General features: G+C 29.7%; 2 protein-coding genes across 2 annotated transcripts; both read right to left on the reverse strand.

Moving 5' to 3' along the window:
• On the reverse strand, positions 4,685-5,659 carry LOC105160852 (LOB domain-containing protein 12-like). The gene is made up of 2 exons (XM_011078350.2): positions 5,413-5,659; positions 4,685-5,106 (listed from the first exon to the last, which is right to left on the reverse strand). The coding sequence occupies exons 1-2, from the start codon at positions 5,566-5,568 to the stop codon at positions 4,720-4,722; spliced, it is 543 nt and encodes a 180-aa protein (XP_011076652.1). The 5' UTR covers positions 5,569-5,659; the 3' UTR covers positions 4,685-4,719.
• On the reverse strand, positions 14,832-19,288 carry LOC105160854 (transcription factor UNE12). Its single transcript, XM_011078351.2, has 7 exons — positions 19,008-19,288; positions 18,548-18,646; positions 17,011-17,130; positions 16,832-16,897; positions 16,300-16,365; positions 15,740-15,817; positions 14,832-15,624 (listed from the first exon to the last, which is right to left on the reverse strand). The coding sequence occupies exons 1-7, from the start codon at positions 19,263-19,265 to the stop codon at positions 15,397-15,399; spliced, it is 915 nt and encodes a 304-aa protein (XP_011076653.1). The 5' UTR covers positions 19,266-19,288; the 3' UTR covers positions 14,832-15,396.

Genomic DNA, 23,028 nt, shown 5'->3' on the forward strand with positions numbered 1-23,028 from the left:
TTTTTGTTTCCAAAATATGTGATTTTACCTATCAAATTGATATATTTAAAAGGGATAATTACACTTCTCTTTTTTGAGGTTTAGTGTAATTACACATGGACCACTTTTGGTTTGAAAACTTCCATCTAATACTCTTGAGGTTTGATTATGTCTAACAAATAAGTCCCTTTCGTTTGTCAAAATTTGTTGAATTTGCTGATATTAACAAAAAATCGAATAACGATTCATATTTATTCCGGATTGACTTATCACTGATTTATATTAAGTCAAATAAATCAGTTTATGATCAAGTCACTTTTATACATCTTCACATTAATGCGTGGGAGGAGGTATATCTTCACCGTTATAATATTAGTTTAGTCGGAAAAAATTTGTTTGACCTGGTATAAATTAGTAACAAGCCAATCGAAAGTAAATATCATTATCATTTAGTTTTTTGTTTATATTAACGAGTTTAATGACTTTTAACCAGCGGATGGACCTATTTCTTAAATGAATATAAACCTCAAAAATACTAAATATAATTTTTTAAATCAAAAAATTTATATGTAATTATACCAAAGTTGAGAAGAGAAAAGTATAATCATTGCTGCTCAAAAAAGAAAAAGGAGAAATTGGGGGAATGAGGTGTAATTTTGGGAGGACAATGTGATAGGCCTCGAGCCCTCAAAAAAGAAATAGACTTCCTTCCATTTCCTCTCTTCTGTACTGCCCTTGAAAACAGAAGACGCAGAAACCGATGTTGATGTATTAAAATTTTGTCTTATTACATCATTTTTTCCCATGATTTGAAGTTTGAACCTTCTTACTTTCCACTCATTTTGACCCACTTTTTGGCCTTTATAACTGACATTTCCCATAAATTCTTCATAAAGTTGCATCCCATCCCTCATTCTTTTCCAAATTAATAATTGTATTTCATGTTCAAACTTACCATACTCAAAACTCCATTATCAACAAATCATCTTTATAACTTTATTTTTTTTATTTAAATCAAATTTCAACGACATCAAATCAATCACACATAGAATAAATTAATCGCGCCACTTGAACTCTTTAGCTCTTTATTTAGACTCAGACGCCCCGTCTGATGTCAAACGCTTTCATTTGCTCTCAATTTTGAAATATTCCAAAATTAAGTGTTAGAGATGTCAAATATAAATATTAAATTTTTAAATGAAACGGCCATTATAAAAATACAATAATCAATCAGTACTGAAAATCAATAAAATTACATGGAAGAAACTTCTTAAGACACGAGTGAGTTTGTCATCTCAAGCAATAAATCAAAACAAAAATTGGGATGCATGTGAATTTTTGTTTTTGTTTTTATTTAATGAATGTATTGAGGTGGGTCGTAACAAAGTTGCATTAATTAGTTTAACTTATCCAGTTGATGTCGTCTTTCTCTTACAATGTGCAGATGATTGGATGTGTAATTGGACAAGGAAATGAATGTAGAAAAATCTGACTGAACTTACACTGCACTGCCTTCCCACGTGAACCAAACCCTATTCACACTCACTGCTACAACCCTTGCAATCAAAATTCTCCCCTTTGTCTCCTCTTCAATTTCCTCAAAATCAACTACGATAAGTGATGCAGACTCCGACGGACCCAAAATTTGAGTGATTTATAAATTTTAATTTTTTTCAATAATATACTTTTTTAAAATAAAATTGTGAAAATTATATAAAATCAAATTGAGTAATACTTATATGACTTTGCGGCAGGCCATAAAAGTTGAGATTTTTTTTTAAAAATTATAAGTATGAGATCGTTGTTTGATTCTCGTAAGTTATACGAGTGACTGAACCCTGACAGACTAATTGATTATATAAATCTCTCCTAAAGTCTATCTAAATTACAATGACCTCTCTTGTAATTTGTACAATCACAAAGACTTCCCCTCTGATATTAATTTTGTGGTCAAAGGCAGTCGACTCAAGTAAAATACACTTTTATCCCTAAGTTAAATAGTTTTTTTTTTAAATAAAAAAAAGAAATGTCCAAATTGAAAAATACGAAATTGCAAAATAAAACTAGGGATAACATTGATTTTTTTTTTTTTCGTATTTCTTGATGTACCGATGTCATCGATTTACACCATAGTATATAATAACCCATGTGTTAAATAGTTATAAGTATTAATATGTAAGGGGAGTCTTTTGTAATTGGATAAATTTTAAGAGAAGTCAGCCACATATTGGACAAATCTTAAGGGAGATATGTGTAATTATCCCAAAGGGATAAATTACATATTTTTTGAAATTTGGTGTAATTACACGTAAATTTCTTGTTGTTTGGGAATTACATTCAGTAATTTTAACATTTATTTTTATCTATCAAATAGATCTATCTGTTAATCAAAATTTACAAAATTTGTTGATATTAACAAAAACAATGAAACAGAAATTTATATTTACCCTCAATAACTGCAGATCAAATAAATTTTTTCTATTTAAATTACTTTTATTGTAGATCATATAATGGCATAATACGGTATAGATAAATGCTTAAAAAAACAGATTTTGAGCCAAAATGCTCGATTCAATCAAGAATCTTTCTAACTATATGAAAATCAAAGGGAAAATTATTCTTTTAATCGGTTAATTTTACCTGCTCTGAATTTTAGTCCGATGAATATGTCCTTTTTTTATTAAGTCCTCTAAATTTCACAATTGATGAGAAATAGTTCGAATTAAGTTTTTCTATATAATTTTCCAGTGACACTTTGATAATCAGCTGGAAATTACCCACGTGGCAGATAATTGTTAAATTCCCGGCAATTTATACACGTATACAGCCATATGTAATGATACATGGCCATTAATACTGGTCATATATAAATACCAAATTCCAAAAAAAAATTATATAAAATTTTAAACTTTTATAATTTAAATGAAAATTACAATATAAAAATTAAATATATTTTAATAATTATATTATTTACTATAAATAATATTAACTATATTTTTATATTATTTGTAAATTAATAAATACATTTTCTTTAACTTTAAATTTTTTTAACTTTCTTTTAAAGTTTGTCAATTTTTATTCCCTTTAAAACTTGTCCAACATGTCTTCCAATTCATATCCAAAGCCACATGGATTAAAACCTCCCAAAAATTGTCCAACTCGGCTATCGTGTCATCTATCCGGCCAAAAATTAAAATTCCGACGATCGAAAGACTATTTATCATATTTTTGTAACTTACAGAACTAAATAAACAAAAGGCATACTTATAAGACTAAAATTATCAGTAATAAAATTAAAGAATGAAAAAAATAATTTTTCCAAAAAATCAAATTTGAAAAAGAATTAATGTAGTAGAGTAAATTCAAAACTCCATGAAGACTCACAAACCTTATTGTCATGATGATATAATTAATTTTATTACCAATAAATACTAAGTATTGAGCATAACTATTTCAATCTCATCCCTCACTTGCTCACTAGTAATTTAATTGCATGCAGAATTAATGTCTGCTATAATATATATATATATATATATATATGTTTGAGAAGGCACCGCCCTTACAACATTTATTCATTAATTTACATGCTATGATGAGAACACTATTGTTTTTATTACACATATGTATGTACTTTATTTTATTTTTTTGGTTGTTGTTCCCCTCAGTTCCACATGGTGGGGTTGACTTATCATCTTCCCCTTGTTTTCATACTTGTACCTCATCTACCCCCCCCCTCCTTTTTTTTTTTTAATGACAAAATTATATTTTCACTCCCGTAATTATAAATCGTCACAACTTCTAATCCTGTAATTTATTTTATTTATCCATTTAGTATTTTTTTATGAATTTATTTTTAAACGTCTCATATTTTATTTTTTTGTGGGCAAATTCAGTCATGTGTTGACAATTTTAATCCTAATGACCTATAGTTGTAGGACAAAAAATGAGATCTACTCTGATATGAAGGGAATCGAAATTCTCAATATATGACTAAATTTGCCAAAAAAAAATAACTAAAAAAATGAGATGTTCATGACTAAATTCATAAAAAAATGACTAAATATATAAATTGACTAAGTTATAGGACCAAATTACTAACAACCTATATATAGTTCAGGACCAAAAGTGTAATTTTATCTTTTTTTTATTTTAAAATAAATTACATTAACATTCTTAAGATTATATCTAATTGTACAAACAATTCCTATATTTTAAAAAATTATAAGTACACACTTTAAAAGGGTGTCGAATGTCAATGTAATTTAATTACTATATGAAGTATATATACTTATAATTTTGTAAAAAGATAAGAGATATTTATATAATTAAACCTAATTTGATGTGTATGTATATATACATATTTTACTTGCAAGTTTTAATTTGTACCTTCTCTCTTATTGGAATGTTTATATAGGAGGTCATGATATTATTGTAAAACAAAAAATAATGTTTAAATTTAAATTTTGACTGCAGTTAATTAATATTTATTATTATATTTAATTATGGTTATATTTTGATCTTATTTATAAAAGTAATAAATAATAGTTATTGTGCAGTCATGATTAATTAGTATTTGTTATAATTTTTGACGTTTGATCATATATTGCTTATTCCTTGCTAATTAGAAAAGAACAAGAATTAATTAGTCGGTGATTAATATGAAATTATAACGAAATTTGGGAATTCATCAAAAGAATTAATAATTAAGATGAAATCAAAGCTTATTCATTTCATCGTTAATTAAGAAACCATGTCATGGGGATAGAGGTGGGATTCCTTCTTGAAAGAGTCGTAAATTACATTTGCACTAGAGTTGTCAGAGGTGAAGTTGAGCAAGTGATGAGGGTGGAGGAAATACGACTTATGATCATCATCATCATCATCAATATCCGGCTCAAGCTGCAGCAATGATGGAGCCAATGCCGCCTGCTGCTGCTGCTCTTGCTGCTGCATCTGAATGCAAAGTATCTCAGCTTGAGCCACAGCCAGCTGCATTTGGAGCTCACACACTTGGTTCTGCAGGTACGATATCGCGCCCACGCACCCGTATACCGGATCTCTCGCTCTTGCATTCGCCTCGTACACTAGGCTGCTCACCGCGTCTGCCCTTTGCTGCACCGGAAGCTCCTGTAATAATACCCGATTTGTTGTACCGTCACGTTAGTATACCCTGACGAATCTGTAATACAAGATCCCAACTGTCTTATAAAGTATTTGATGCTTCTTAGGTTTTTCAAATTGACATTAGTATCCGCTACGCTGTAACCTAGGAGAGACCAAAGGACGCATACTATGACGGCCTAAACGTTATCTTTCAGACCTGATCCGTACAAGAATTTTTCATGTGATTGATCCTACAGTATGTACTTGCCATTTCATTGGTTCAAATCTGAAACGGATGTTTAGCTAAGGGGAAAAGAAGAGGGCAGTCACCTGCAACATTTTGCTGACATTGCTAGCACCAAAGACCTTGTGAACAATGGCGAACTTGTGGGGGTCGTCGGACGGGAAATACGGAGCGAATACGCAGTCCTTGGCGCAGCGCCGGCGGAGGAGCTTGCATGAAGCGCACGGCGAGTTCCCACCCATTCTTGTACTTAATTCAGACAAAGAAAGCTTTGAGTAGTAAGTCTCAAACTGATGAAGAAATTAAGGTTGTTGGTAGGCTAAGAAACATTAAGGTTGTAGGTATAAATCAAAGTGTGTAATGGAATGGGATTATATATATAGAGGTATAGGAAGAGATGGGGGAGTTTAATATTAATCATAATTTGTTTGATCAGTAGTAGTGTCGAAAGTGATGACGAGGTTGATTAATGATTATAATAATAAAGTTTTTGATTATATATATATATATATATATATAAAAAGAATAATTAAGAGTAAGATTGGAAGTGTTGTAGCCAATCTTAGATAGTTTTGAGTGTGGGGAAAGGGCTGAAAGGCATGTGGTGTGGAACATTATAATATACACTCAACAAATTAATTGCTAATTTCTAATTTAGTCGTATTAATTATTAATGGGTCTATATATATCCTAATAAGTTTAAATTAATCAGACTTTTTACTGTATGGAACTTGGGCTTGTAGTGTATATATAGGTCTCACTAATTTTGTAATTTTTTTAATGATTGGATGGTGAATCTCAATATTAAGAATTAGGGTTATATGCATTTTTTTTTATTTAATTTAGATTATTTGACGTACTCGCTCGTTTTTTAATTTTATAGAGTAGTATTTTGATCGTATATTTTTTTTATAAATTTTTCTGATTTCATGTAATTTGCTATGATTAAATATCGTTAAATTTCTTCTAGTGATATATTATTAAAATTACCACACTAATTTTTATAAGAAAATATTTTTGAAATAGATGATTTGTTTTTATGAATCAAAATTAACTACTATCTACGATCAATCTACTTAAAATTAGAAATGCATTTTATTTAAATCTGTATAAATAAATTACAAGTTCTAAAATTGAATTAAAATGTCACTAAGAGGTATTTTATGTTAATTAAAATAGAAAAGATGCAATTTAATTATGCACTAAACAATAATTAGATACTGAATGATATTCCGAAGTTTAATTAAATACATATGTACAAGAATATTAACAAAGTAAAAATTAAATTATTTATATAATAGCACAAAAATATTGACGTCGTAAAAATTAAGTTAAATGCAAAGTAAAATGCTTGTATATATATATATATATGTTCATATGCTTATTTAAATATAATTTGTTTAATTATTTCTTTAATTAATATATATTCACGAAATTCAACTACATAATATTATATATTAAACATGATAATTACTAATTTAAATATGACGAGTCCAAATTCCAATAAATTTGCTTTTACTAATTAATTACTTTTCTCCACTAGATTCTAGACCGGCAAAGGGTTGTAGCATCACTTTAAAGTAAAATTACAATTTTAGTCCTATAAAATAACTCTATTTCAAGAGTAGTCCTGTAGTTTACGGATTTTTCTTAATTATACTTACGGATTTGAAAAAAAAAAATTAAATTACATCAATATCAATAGTGAAACTTATATTAATATTTAAAAATCTACTTTATATTAAAAAGATGTAAATTTTTTAGGTAGATAAAATTAATTTTATAAGAAAACCTAATTGACCATTCCCCAAAGTTGAAAAAGGGAAAAGGCCTACACTATGAAACAAACACTAACATTTTTGTAGTCACAATCTAATTTATATATATTAGTGTTTGACTTTACTCAAAATTTCAACTTTCTAAACCCTATACGGCCAAGTACTTTAGCACAGATTTATAAAGCCAAGAAACCTAATAATTTATAGAAAATAAAAAAATAAACCTTAGTTATTAATTATAGTAAAAAATTAATTAAATTATTAATTCAGTGACGCACACACATATATATATATAACACAATTCCTTTTTCGTAATTTAGGAAATGAATTCAGACTATTAAATACTTTATTAAAATTCATATATCAATAATACTCGAACATAAATTATTATATCTGAATTTTGAAACGGTTCATTCCGTAACTAACTTCAAAAATATTTATAATATATATACACTATTAATTACTAAATATAAAAAATTTTCTATGATCTGATCATACTTAATTAACTAAAAAAATCCAAAAATTAAATTCTAGCATGCCCTCAAATACCTAATACTAAAAAATCAATTAATATTTAACACTACTCTCTATGTCTAGCCCTGATCGATAATCTTTAGACTTATATAATTAGTTGAGGACACTTTTTGAATAATTATATAAAAAGCCCATTTGGGGTGCTCCATGTAATTAATTAAAATATATATATATATACATAATATGTGTTGACTGCCGGCCGCCAAAATCTGTGATTGGTTGACAAACTATATATATGCCACGTCGGCCTCTTTAAATGTGAAGCTCTATAATTAGTTTTTTAATTAAATTATAATAATTGGTAAATATAAGTCCCTATTTTAATTACTTGACAAAAACAAAAAAAAGAAGTAGTTGAAAAATCCTAGCTAGTCTTGTATCTCGGAGGAGCTCAACGTGAATGTTTGTTGGGCAAACATTCACGTGAACACACACACACACACACCCTTAATTCTGTGCTCTTTGGGCCCCAAATTTATGTTGTTTATTTATTTAATTTTATATAATTAGACTTTGGTCTCCGCATTCTCATCTGTACTATTATAAAAGAAAATCTTTTGTCGTACCAATTTTTAAATATCTAAATTTGACCTTTATTTTGTTTCTTCCCTTTGAAAAAATTTGGCCAGATTAGTAATTTCAGTATTTTTTAATAATCTCATAATTATATAATTTTATTGTGTTAACTACCCACTACTCTATATTTATCCCTCTCCTTATTTATCCACATTTATTATAATTTATAATAATAATTTGTTCTTTTTAAAAGAAAATTTCATCTTATCAACTCACACCAAAGTTCGTTTTATATGCTCACGGGAGCCGCATGCGACGATAACTAGTTATTAAAAGAAAAAAAAATTATTGTATCAATTTTTAAATACCCAAATTTATTCTTAAATTCAGTTTCCCCCTTCAAAACAAATTTGATCATAATAATAATTTTAAAGTTTTTTTTATTAATTAATAAAAATATTTCTCCCACTCACTACTCCATATTTCTCTCTGGAATTTTCTCCATGTTTATTTTCTTACAAACTTCTACATTTGTAATAAACTTACACTTACAATATATTTTTCCTCTGTCATCTCACCACATGTTTCTTTCTTCTCACGCGCTTTTTTCTTTCTTATCACGAATTTTTTTTTTCTCTGTATATCTCACATCACAATTCTTTTTTATATGCTCGTGAGATCGCGTGCAACAATAACTAGTCATTTAAATAGATTTCGCTCTAGTCCATAGTCATTAAATTTAACGGAATCTGATTAAAGAGGATGGAATATTCCACTAATAAGAGGTAAAAAAAAAAAAAAAAACTCATGCATTTTAATAATTTGTCAATTATTAAACAAATATAGTATTATAACTAAACAAAAATATAAATATAAATAAAGCAACTACTAATTATTCAGAGAGAAAATTAAATGCAATAAATAATTTTACAGTTAGGTATTAAAATGCAAAAATATATTACAAGAGAATTTTGCATGAATTTCAATCAACATATTGTTTTCATTAGTATATAACTAATTGATTTTTTTTAGTTATAAAAGTAATATTATTGGAGTACATTATATTTTTTAATTATTGATCAATTATTACATATAATACATTAGTTTTTTTTTTCAGTTTTTCCTCTCATCAGTAGAATATTTTGTCCAATTTTACTATATTCTGTTAAAAATTGATTTGACACGTCGAGAATTCAAATCAATAAATACGTCCAAATAAAATAAAGAACAAGAAACTACTACAGAAATAGATATATAATATTCTCGATTAACTCATCCCTTTTAATTATCAGTGATTGAGCTAATTAATCGTGTTACGATTTACTGCCCGTATTAGTCAATGAAAAATTAGTGTAGAGATTAGGGTTAAGGAATGTTTGCAAAAATTTAACTAAAGTGCTCGGCAACTTATAAATAAAATGAAATTAGAATATTGGAATTTTTCAAAAGTCATTTTTAATTTTCAAAAGCTAAATTTCGACAACCAAAAGTACAAAAGAGGTTGCTCGTTTAACTTATTGAACTTTTTATTGCAAAATTTTCAAAAATATATGTCGTCTGAATAAAAGATTCTGTAAAAAGTATTTAATATCTAAAGTAAATTATAACGATTTTTCCTAAAATTTGATATGATTACGAATATCCTGTCGTTATTTGAAAAATTAGTAATGTATCTAACACAGCAATCAATTGGAGAATGTGGTGGATATTTTGAATGATAATGATGGTTATCACAAGACACAAGAAGAGACAAAATAGAAAACCAAAGACTCTATCTCTGATCTTTTTCTTACATAATTATTAATTAAAATAATTGTGATATTAATTTAAACATATTATTATTATTATTATTATTATTATTATAGAATAAAATAAAAATATAGAAATGGGAAGTGAGCATATCTTTTCACGAGGAACAAAGTCATGAGTGATGTGAGATGTAGACAAATTAAATTCCTCGAAATTCTGTGGATTCTTCTATTTTCAGAACCAACCTACTCAGTCAACCCTCAATTTTTGCACTCTTATCTCTATCTTTATTCATATGTATGTATATTAAGATAAATTACATTCACGTCCATAAATTTCATTTAATTATAAATACATATTCATTATTTTAAAAATTATAAATATCTCTAATTTTAATTTTCGTCTAACAACCAACACATTTTATTAACCTCCATTAAATTTTCATCCGATATTTATAGTGAACTATCCAAAATGCCTTTTTGAATTATATTTCTAAAATATTTTTATAACTAATATGCTCAATCGATTATTTACTTTATCTACCTTTAAATTTTTTTATATTTTCTCCAATTATTTTGAAAAAAAAAATCAGTAAAAATAAAATAATAAATTCTACATCACCATCTAGACTTATATAATTATTTTTTATTTAAAGTATGTTTATAATTTTTTAAATAATAATAAATATTTATAATTATGTTAAATATTAAGGAGCTCGTCGTAATTTATCAAAAAAGTTGAATACAATTTCTCAACTAATTATTTGTGGACTTATGAGTGGATGATGAATAGACGACAGCATCTGGTCCTTAGTGTCAGAGAGACACAAACTGTATATTCATATTGTTCTACAACTGTTCCTTTGGACCTAACTTATGGTCACGTCCCATCTTTTATTTTGCACCCATAACTATATATGGTATATTAAATTGACACTCGTCACCGTAGTTTTAATTACAAGTATTTTTTATTTTTTATTAATTTATAAATATATCTTTTTAAAGTTATAGTTATAATTATAAGTACGTTTATATTTATGGCCAAAATTTTGCAAATATACCCGTGAAAATTATTACATCAACACCGTTTCTGAAGATGTAATTATCGTGTACGGAATATCTATCTAATCAGACATAAACTCGAGGAATGCCAATGTAATTTACCTGTATAAGTCAATTTGGAAATTTGGATGGAGGGAGTAACATAGGACTCTTATAATACAAAGAATAAATTACAACATGTAGTCCTAAAGTTTGTCATAACTACAGATATCTACTCGTTGTTTGAAAAATTACAAATAACTTCTGGAATTAACGACCATCTAGCAAATATTTCCTACAATTGGATGTCACGAGGAGTATTTATTATACGAACGTTGATATCAGGAAGGGTATTGATATTTTTTTAAATAATAAAAAATAATTATAATTACAACAAATTTTAAGATAACTCGATTTATCTCACCCTAATACCAAAACAAATTTAATAGTATGAAATATAATAAACTAGTTTTATAATTTATATATATATCACATGCAAGAATCTTAAGAAATTAAGGGGAAGTTGAATATTATTATTTCTGTTGAGGAAAGTTAAAAAAAAAGAAAAAAAAGAAAATGATGGCCCCGAAACAAGACACATTAAATGCAGGTCCACTACTAAGAAGTTGTGAAGATTCGAAATGAAGCTTATTACAGGGACCAAAACTCGACCAAGTAATTAATGAGAGGCTGACATGAAATTAGGTGGTAAGAAGTGTTGGTGTCGGCCCAAAATATGAAAAAACAAAACCCATTCTCGAGAGAGATTAATTAATCATATTCAAAATTGTACAAAACCCTAAACCTCCCCTCCTTCCATTCATTAATGTCCTTCACATCATTCCAAGTTTCTTTTCTTGTCTCTTCTTCATCAAATCATTTCTTTATCTTTCTTATATTCTATGCACATCCAATCCTATCTATTTACATGGTTTCTTCCATTTCAACCATCATTACTCTTTTCTCCTTATTTTTATCAATAAGTGGTTATTTCCAACATCTACAAATACTCACTAAATCGCTTATATAGATACTTATGAACTACCCATCAATACATTCATCACATTAATAGAGTGAGTCGGAATTAGGACTGGAATAAGTTTGTAGTCCAGCTTTCAACGTGCTAAAAACCATGTTAACAAAAATTTTGAGGAGTTACACTGCAATTAACACCTAAGGGTGAATTAACATGGAATTCTTGAATTTGTATAGGAAGAAGAGACATAGGATGTAATAAATTAATAATAGAGACGTAGGGAGAAGAGCATAATGTTTGGTAAGAGTGAGTGTGTGTTTGAAAATTTTAAGAGTTGCTGTTAATTACAAGGAAAAAAACAGACATCTTCCACTCAAATCCAACCACCACGAGAGCATATCCACGCAATGCAAGAGCATTAAATGTGCATCGTCACAACACACACACATATATATATGTGATAGTCGAGATGCTTATGTTTTGTGTATTAACCCGAGGTGGTTGTCACCATTATTATTATTTGGGATAAGGTAAATTACAATATGTTATTTCAAGATTTATTTTTCTTATTTGAAAAATTATGAATATTTTAATTAAATTAGTGATGTCTAGACAAATACCCTTTTATAACAGCCCATTTTAAGGGATATTTATTGAATGAACGTTAATTTCAGGGGGCATCTGTAATTTTCAAATAATAAGAAGGTATTTGTAGTTATAGTAAACCTCAGAGGAACCGATTGTAATTTACCCTTGGGATTATTACACCGTATTAGTGTAATTGCGCGTAGACCATTGCGGTTTGAGAAATTAGATCCCTCTATTAGTCAAATTTACAAAATTTATTGATATTCGCAAAAAAATTGAACGAGAATCATATTTATCGTTGATTGACTCATTATTCACTTATTGCAGGTCAGACTAATCTTTTCTGACCAATATGTTATAATGGTGAAAACATACTTCCTCATATGCATTAGCGTGTGAAGATGTAAAAAGGTAATTTGATTAAAAAATATTTGTTTCATCTGCAATAAGTCAATATAAGTCAATCGGGTAAACATAGATCTTCTTCAACTTTTTTGGTAATATCAACTAATTTGATAAATTTTGATTAACGAGAGAGTTTATTTATTAGATGAAAACAAATATTAGGAATATTAAATATAATTTTTTAAATTTTAAGGGATTCACGTATAATTACATTAACTTTATTAAAGGGCAATGTAATTGCCCCCGTTATTTTCAACCATGACTTTTTTACTCTTGTAATTATGTTGAAATTATATCATCAAAAAGAATTATGTTGAAGTTATTGATGTGGGTTTTGTCTGATATTTCCGACAAGAATATTAAGGGTTCAATTGATTTGTAATAATAATTCGTGAATCATTCGTTTTTGTTTATTTTTTTTAAAAAAATAAATCGCTTAAGTTTTTTACTAATCATTCCTTTCTCCTTCCGCTCATGAAAATACAAAAGTGGGTCATATCTTTTTATACCAAAAAAAAAAAAGAATTGCATGTTACATGATTACCTTATTCAAAAGCGATAATTACACTTCTCTTTCTTGAGATTTGGTATAATTATACATAGATCCATTATGATTTGGAAGATTACATCTAACCCCTGAGGTTTGCTTTCGTCTAGTAAATAAGTTCCTCAATTAGTTAAAATGTACTAAATTTGCTGATATTAATGAAAAAATAAATAAAAATTGATATTTATCTTTAATTGACTTAAAACTAATTTATTGCAGGTGAAATAATTTTTTTTGAACTAAATTACCCTTACAACGGCAAAAATATACCTCCTCACATGCATCAACGCGTGAAGACGTATGAGGGTAATTTGATCATAAAAATATTTATTCGACCTTTTATAAGTCAATAGTAAGTCAATTTGAGGTAAATATATTTTTTCTAATTTCTTGTTAATATCAATAAAGTCGATAAATTTTGACTAACAAAAGGACTTATTTGTTAGAAAAAAGTAAACTCAAGGTGCTATATGTAATTTTTCAAATCACAGAAAATCACCATATAATTACCTCAAATCTTAAGGGAGAAAAGTATAATTATCTCTAATTAAAAATATAATGACAACCTTAAATAGGAATAGCAACAGAACGGATTCAAAATGTATTTAGTTGTATTTGAGAGCCACGTCACTTGATTTTTGGAAAATTCGAAGCCTGCCCTTGCCCCGACCCAACGAGCCTAACCCACAAAGTCCAATTAAATTCCCTATTCCTTTCATTATTTAATATAATTATTTGAAAAAATCAAAAAATATTATCTATAAATACCTGATTAAAAATATTATTTATACATATATATTACATAAAAAAATTTAAATAAATCAAATATATTTATAAACAGGATAAATATTACCAGGCTCCTATAAATTCGACACAATGACGAATACTTTTGAATTAAAAAATTATCAATATCTTCTTAATTTTTCACAGTTTTCTAACAACTAGCCCAACCAGTTAATCTTCATTAAATTTTATTCATTTTTTTGGTAATTGACAAAAATATCCTTACAGCCTACGAATAATAATTTTACTTATTTGTAAAAATTTTCTAAAATTTTTTAACGATCTATGTGGTCAATTGTTTTACAATTTATTTTCTTTTCATCTACCTGGTTTGATTTTTTGGATAAATTTTATTTTTTTCCCAAATAAAAAAAGAAAAAAGAAGGAGGTATAAACTATATCAAAAGCAAAGTAAATAATTCAAAGCAACCTAAGAAATATACAATTACCGAGTTCAAGACACCCCATTTGCCATCTCCTACCTTGAACATGAAGTTGTAGATTTCGTCTCGAAAATTTTGTTGAAAAACAGAGAATCATGATTCGATGAATCCTTTTATATTACCCGATATTAGTGAGTCATTTCTGGTAAAACAAACGAAACACAAACAGTTGCCAGGCTGCTCGCCCTTGGATTCTATACACTACCTGGTAACACAGATTATAATACAAATTGGCCAAACACATCATAATTTACAAACAAAATCATGGAGGATGATATCACGAGCCCCCAATGACAGAGCTACAATAACCATTTGGCCCATTTACTAGTATTTTATACTCACATGTCGCATATCAGGACTTTTACAATATCCACTGAAGCAAAAGACAAGTCCCCATACCCCACCAACCCACCCACAAAAGAAGAGGAAAGCAGCATTGGAGATAACTTAGAAATAACAAGCCCAATACACAAGTGCCTTCGTCTCATTGGCTCACTACACCATCCGTCATCTAGCTTGAGAAATAGCCAACTTTTTAGAAAATAAAAGGTGGGGCGAGTAAGAACAAAAGAAAAGTTGTTCCGTCCGACACTGATTGTATTGCATTGCCATGGTATGGAAAAGGGCATGAAAAGAGATTGCATATTCGAATAGGCACGTGGGATCAGGGCCACAGGGAGTTCTTGTAGGCGCGTGCAGTGACTCCTTAGTTTATGAGGGGGCAGGTGGTTCAGGTTTGACAAGGGTAGAGTCATCAGATTGATTGGAAGGGTAGATGAGTGATGCAAGTGAAATAGGCATGATACAAAGTGATTTGGATTGGAGGTATTGCATTGCAGCTCCCACATCTTCTTCCATGAGTTTAGCTACCTCGCGTTCTGTTTCCTCGTTCGACCACTTCTCCCATACATGCTGATTTGATATTTCGCCGGTTTCATCCTAAATGTCAGGTGACCAAAAGAAGCTTTGTGAAATAAACCCAATATAGATGTACACTTTTAAAACAATTTCCTGTGTATGGTTGTAATAAATTAGCAGAAGCATCACTAGTTACCTCCACGGCTTGCAGGGGAATGTCAGCAACAAGTTGGGCCACTGCACCAGCCCCACCTAGCCTACTCATGCTCAAAACCTGTTTACATGGATTGTTAGGGCAATAAAGGGAACAAAATAAGGAGGGAGGTAAAGAAAGAGGCAGGAAAAAGTATTTGGCTTTCACATTTTGGGGCTTAGCATTAGAAAAACAAACAAAGGAGGAGATGAAATGCCTAAGAAAAGATGTCCACAAACCCAAAGAACAGGATGAGGAAAGCAGAAGTTTGCAAAGCACATAGTTTTTTGCAGAATTTAAAGACATATTGTGTACATGGTTGCAGCAATTACACCCAGCAGTTATAGAAGTTGTTGACTTACAAAATAGGCCCAAAAATCAAAATCTTTTGAAACCCCCTATGCTCTAAACAGGTCAAGAATTTACAGACAAGGGTATGCATACATTTACTTAGCAGTAAGCACAAAGCTGATAACACCAGAGATCAAATTATCATATTGAAGAAGTCCAATAAACTAATATGCAGAACTTCACTCATGACAAGAGTGGATGGGCATTGTTACCTTGACTTGAAGCCTTAAGAACTTCACATAGTCCAATATCTCATCGAGCATGGCAGCCCTATCTGTCTGAAAGAACACAGGAAAAGAAAACAACCGAGGATCTATAAAATTCAATCAAGCAATATAGAAACATCTAATAGAAGTTCAATATCATCCCTTCTTAATACCATTCACTGCCATTGAACATTGATCAGCTATTTTAATGAGCAATGAGAATGTATACACGGACATCATTAGAAAAGCTATATACCAATTATTTCATATCAACTACGGTTATCTCATAAACCAATTAGATGAAACAACTCCCACAGATAAGCAAATATGTTGAATCCAGAATACGGTGCATAGCATACAGAAGGGTCAGTCTACTTTGCCAATTGCTCATACCTAGATGCCAGTGACTGAGGACCAAGAATTATGCCCAACTTAAGGAGCAAAATTATACCTAAGATGTAAATTTAGAAATTGGTATACCAAATCAAATAAGTAATTTCATGGGATAAAGAATTTATAGTATTAGATGCGTCCACACCTTGTTGCAGCTGGGAACGAGTTCTTGCAAGGCCTTGATTCTTTCTGATATCCTTTCTCTACGCAACTGTATTCAGATGCAATCAATTTTAGTGAGAAGCATTAGCAAATAAGAAGTTACAGACAGTTGTTACCCTGAAAAAGAGCATATCCCATAGCTTGTTCAAGTAAATGCCATACCCGCTCAGCAATACTATGGGGATCTGTTGCTTGACCTCTTCTTGCCCGAACCCTTGGCCTAATTCCAGGTGGCTGTGGTAGAGTTACTGCTGTGCTTGGTGTTGGCTGACCTTGAAAGGCCTGTAGAAGTAGTAGAGATGTATTCTAGTGCTGACCTTAGCATGATAGATCAAATAAATAGTACTTTGGAAAAGCAAATACAAGATGCTAGCAGATAATTTTCAAAAAAGTATCCAAATGGTTATAGAGGATGTATTCTAGTGCTGACCTTGGCATGATATATCAAATAAATAGTACTTTGGAAAAGCAGATACAAGATGCTAGCAGATAAGTTTCAAAAAATTATCCAGATGGTTATAGAGGACATTAAACCAAAAGACTCTTGTCCAAGCCAAAGCATGAATCTTATTGCACTAGGCTTAAATTTACTGATAAACAGATAGATCATAATTCTTACAACAGGATTGTTTATTTGATATAGAAAAAGTAACCTTCCAGCTAGATCCTTAGTCTAAACAAACAGACATTTTGCAACTAAAAGTATCACACCCTCACCCCTTCTCTTTTCTTGTTCATAAGGGAGACACAACACAATGTATAGTAATAATGGTTATAAGACCAAGAGATATTGTCATTTATATGTACTGAATTTCTTTAAATAGAAAATGATTACAGATATAAATACGCTGACTTATCAATTTAATGATCTCAGCAACCAAAAAAGACATGTGCAGTGGTTCAGAGGGTGTTGGCTAAGCTTATGCGGAACAGCTTATGAACCCACCATCTCTTAATATATTTTATAGCTTATAAGACAATTGATCTTATTTTTATTGAGAAAAAAAGAAAAGCACTTGAAGTATTTAAATAAAATAAAATCATCAAGAATAATGATGTAGCATTGATAGATTTTTGCTATTACTACAATCAAAATTAAAGGGTCTGTTAAGATGCTTATAAGTTAGGATTTCCCCATTTTTCCCTAAAATAGCTGATAAGATCCTACTTCTTATTTTGAAATAAGCTCCTCTGTAAAACTTTCACCAAATATTTTGTGACATCTCGTAAATTCTCGAATATCTTAAAAAATATTTTAAATAAACTCAGCCAAACACCCCCATTATTCCAAATGATTGTCTCCCAGAAACCCACATCCAGGAAAATTCTCTCATTAACACAATAAAAGGTGACCATTGAATGACAAAGCGAACGAAGTTGCTAAGCCCAATATCACACTTAACCTAAAAAATCTCCCTATTGAAGCATATTCATAAAAGTAACAGCAACAATAAATGGAGCATGTCCACAAGATTGCTAGATTTCATCAAAATTAGCTGATCTAAGTCCAACCCGCATGTACTATCAAGATCCTATAACCTAATAAATACAAACAACTCAACATCGATTCTCCCTCTGCTCCAAAATGTAGACATGACCCAGCAAGCATATGCGAAATGCAAGCACAAGAAACATCACTAACACACACCTGGAAAAAATAAATTAAGCATATACAATTATCCATAAAATTGAGGGTGACCTGTTGAACTTGAGGCGCAGGATGGCGTAGTCCATGAGTCTGTAAATGGTCAAAAGCTGGATATAAACTGCCCATATTATTGTTAACTGCTTCCCTCTCCTGCAAAAGCAGAATATGTACTTAAGCAAAAGACCCAACACCCTTTCACAGCAACAACAAACCAAAAGAATGATTCAGACACAGAAAGTAAAACAGCTCGGTCGACTCCAACATTTAACTGATTTACATGCAAACAATTATGCCAAGAGAACGAAATTCCCAACTTTGGCCAGCAAAGGGCAGATGGTAAGTTAATGCGCGCGCACACAGATACGCCAAAGAGTTCCCTCAAAACTGACGCGAATAGGATAGCGGCTCCATCCTTTACTAAATTCACTATCTTCTCACAGTTACACCAAGACAACATACTTCCAAACTCTAACCAACCAAAAGCTCAAAACAAACAAAAATAAAAGCTTACAGGCTTCACTGCATAAGCTCCGTTGTCGTTTACTGCGTCCCGGCCGTTATCGAGGCTAAGGCTCAAAGGAAACATCGGCGGGGGGTGGGGGGGGGCAGCAGCGGCGGCTGGACCAAGGTGGGACACAGCATCGCTCAACGACGTAGTCTCGGAGGAGTTAGTGCCGTCGGCTCCGGCGAGTCCGGCGTATGAAGGAATCGAAAGGATTTGCTCTAGAAAATCATCGGAGGCGTAACCTTCAGGTGGATTGGTCGTCATGCCGGGGTACCAGGGGCTTCTATGATATGAGTGAGTGGGAGTAGGAGAGTCAAGAGTGTGCCTTTTTTTGATGATGAAAAGCGTGATGATTTTCGGGGGGAGGCGTTTGTGGTGGGGACACACGTACACACACAGAAGATAAAGCTACCGGCTACCGGTAAAAAAGCTTCTTACTTTTACTGCCTTCTCTGTTCTCTATATATACGTAGACACACCACAATATGTACCAACGTATTTATTATTATTAGAATTAGGGGTAAATTATTATAAAAAATTTGCGTTTAATTTTATAAGTAAAATTATTTTTGTTTTTCTTAATTTTATATTACATTTACATATAGACTATATATGTACACTTAAATACTTATATATAGTTATATATAATATATATATAGTTGCTGTGTCTTAGGGAAACGATCAGTAACTAGCATTGTCGCTCAATCTGGGGGCAACGGCGAGGTCACCCATAAAACGAGCAACGGACTTCTAGGCAACCTCGCATCGGGGATCGCCCAGGTCTATGGTAGTTTTTTATTTTATAATATAAATATATACATATAAAATAACTCTGAATTGGAAAATTTTATTTTTTTGAAAAATAATAAAAAATTTATTAATTTTTTATTTTTAAAATATCATAATTGTAATTAAATATTATTTATATATAATTGTAATTGAATATGTCAATATTTTTCATTTTTAAACAAGTCTTAGAATTTTGAATCCAAAAAGATTACAACGACCCAATCACGCTGAAGTCTTGTAGATGTTACACATTAGTATTTAGACAATTGAAAAATAATATTTTTTAAAAAATAAAGATTACGGGATAATCATCCATAAAACTGAGTGACGTGAATAGGGTTTATTTTTAGGATAAATTATAACAATATTTTCTAATTTTTTGTAATAATTACAATTACCCCATCAGTGTTTGAAAAATTATAAATACCTCCTAAGTCTTAACGATCGTCTAACAAATACCTTCTCATGATAATTTATTATAAGGAGTATTTGCTAAAAAGTTATTAATCCTAAGAAGTTTCATAATTACGATGAATTTTATGACAGCCGGTTTTGATTTACCCTTATTTGAATTTTCTACTAGTTGAAATCAAAGAGACATATATTAACTCTTACCTACTTTCCATCATAACATAAACATCATTTTACTTTATATTTTCACAATTTTTTTAAGTCAAAGTAAAAATAATAATGCCCCCTTCCCAACCCCATTCACTGTCATTTTCATCCTTCTCTGCTCCCAAAATTTTTAAATAATAATTTCTTTACGAAATCAATCATGGATTTGAAACCATATGTTAGGTGTTAAATAATGAAATGTGATACAAAATTCAAATTATTATTAAAAAATACAACAAGCGTAAAGTTGACAGTTTCAGAGCTCAATTCAAATATTACATAATTTCATCAAATGTGATGAGTGTATTGATAATTTCACAAACAACAAAAGAATATTCGTAATTATACAAATATTGAGGGAAGTCGTTATAATTTATTTTTTAATTAATGAATATAAAATTTGAATATATCAATATTATACATCCTTATATGTTTTATATTTATATCTACAATCAAAATATACGAAAATATATTTCTGTATAGTACCTTTTTTTTTTCATACACATAAACATATACTGCTCGTAACGTACAATTGTGTGGTGTATGCATAAGGTGGGTGTACATCGATTTGATGTAATTATACATAAATTTTTGTAGTTTAAAAAATTATATTTAGTACTCCTATCATTATTTGTGTTCAACAAACAGATTATCTGTTAATAAAAAAATCATCGAATTTGCTGATATTAACAAAAAATTTGAATAAAAATTCATATATATCTTCAATTGCTTATTACTAATTTATTACAGAGCAAATATTTTTTTTTTTACCAAACCACATTTGTACATCTTCACACATGAATGCATGTGAGGAGGTATATTCTCATACTTATAAAAGTAATTTGATGAGAAAAAGATGTTTGACTTGCAATAAATCAACACTAAGTCAATTTGAGGTAAATATGATTTTCATTTCATATTTATTAATTTCAGCAAATTTGATAAATTCTCATTAACAATCTATTTATTAAATAAAAAATAAATATAAGAGATATTAGATATAATTTTTTAAATTATAAAAAAATTACGTATAAATATATCAAATTTCATGGAAGGACCGTGTGATTATCGTAATTATATATAATAATCATTACCACCAAAATATTAAATGTAAAAATAAAGTACCACTTCGTCCTGACAATTTATGTCCATAAATAAATAATTGAATGGAAAAGAATGATTTAGGTGGAATCTTATTCGTACTATATATTAATTAATTTATAGAATGACAGGTCCATAAGACAAAAATATGTTGTTGGATTATGTGGTCCCGAAATAAAAAATGTGGTCATTTTCAATTTAAACCTTTAAAAAGGAAATTAAATTGAGATTGCAAATATATATATAAATATTCCTTATTTATTTTTTATGAGTGTGAATATAATTTTATTTTACAAGTTCGATATCAAGCATCTTTGAATGTTCACATTAATTTATACATAATATAATACAAAACTGAAAAAGAAAGAAAATTGAATATATTATTTTTTATTTTTTTCAGTGACAAAAATTTAAACGATTTCATGTTTTAAAGATTATAAATCATTTATTAAAGTACTTATAAATTAAGGGTAAAATTTATTTTGCTTTCTTGTACTATAGAGATTGTCTCAACCCCCACCCCCACCCCCACTCCACCCCCCTAAAAAAAAAACCTTTAAGGATCTCCTTAATTTTGAAATTTCAACTAAAATGGACAATAATTTTTATTCCTTAATAAAAAATAAGCATTTAAATAAAGAAAATATTTAACAATGAAATTAAAATTAAGACTTAAAAAAAAATTATATGGGTTGATAAAAAAATTAGTTGTAAATATATCTTTTTTATTAAAAATTTATTTCTAAACAATTTTCTTCATGAAGGATTTATAGTTAAAGGATTTTCTTTTGTTTATATTAATTGTATGTAAATATTATTTTAATTTATTAATATATTTGTTTGGTGCCCCAAGAATTAGACTAGTTCAAGGAGACTCAGAAGCCCTATCCCAAGAGCTAAAGGGTCTTATGGGCCACAGGAAGACGACCGAAAAACCCCAGCTAAAGTTGAAGCCTAATCTCGACCAAGCCCAGATAGAGGAGCTCTCCAAGGGTAGTGAACGTGTTATTGGCACAGAGGTCGCATTCATCACAAATTTCCATGTGGTCGAATCAACATTAGCCGTGTAAGTAAAGACGTGTGATATTCCCTAGTCAGGAGAATTTCTGCACATTGAGTTTTGGTTATTCTGGGTGGAGGAGGATATTTTTCCGAGGATCCCAGATATCCTCCCGGAATCTAGGAGATTTCCCAACCATAGCAGACTATTTTATCAAAAAAAAAAAAAAAGAAAAAAAAGAAAAAACAAACCTGTATCTCTAAAGGTTGCGGGATTTAGGTGGCTAGGGATAATCCCTCCTCCGAGTCTGTAGGGGTCTAGTCAGTCTATAATTTTCAAACACCCACTCCCTCTCCCCCCATCCAAAGGGCTAACATTTTAATTATGCTTGCACAGGATAAAACTAGCATTATGCTATATTTACATTGCTTTAACACTTACTATTCTCAATTTCTTTATTCACAAACTGATTTGAATGTCCCATTACTAATAATTCTTTTACAGGTTCCTGTTCTAGAA

This window comes from Sesamum indicum, linkage group LG4 (assembly GCF_000512975.1).
Source record: "Sesamum indicum cultivar Zhongzhi No. 13 linkage group LG4, S_indicum_v1.0, whole genome shotgun sequence".
Classification (NCBI taxonomy): Eukaryota; Viridiplantae; Streptophyta; class Magnoliopsida; order Lamiales; family Pedaliaceae; genus Sesamum; species Sesamum indicum.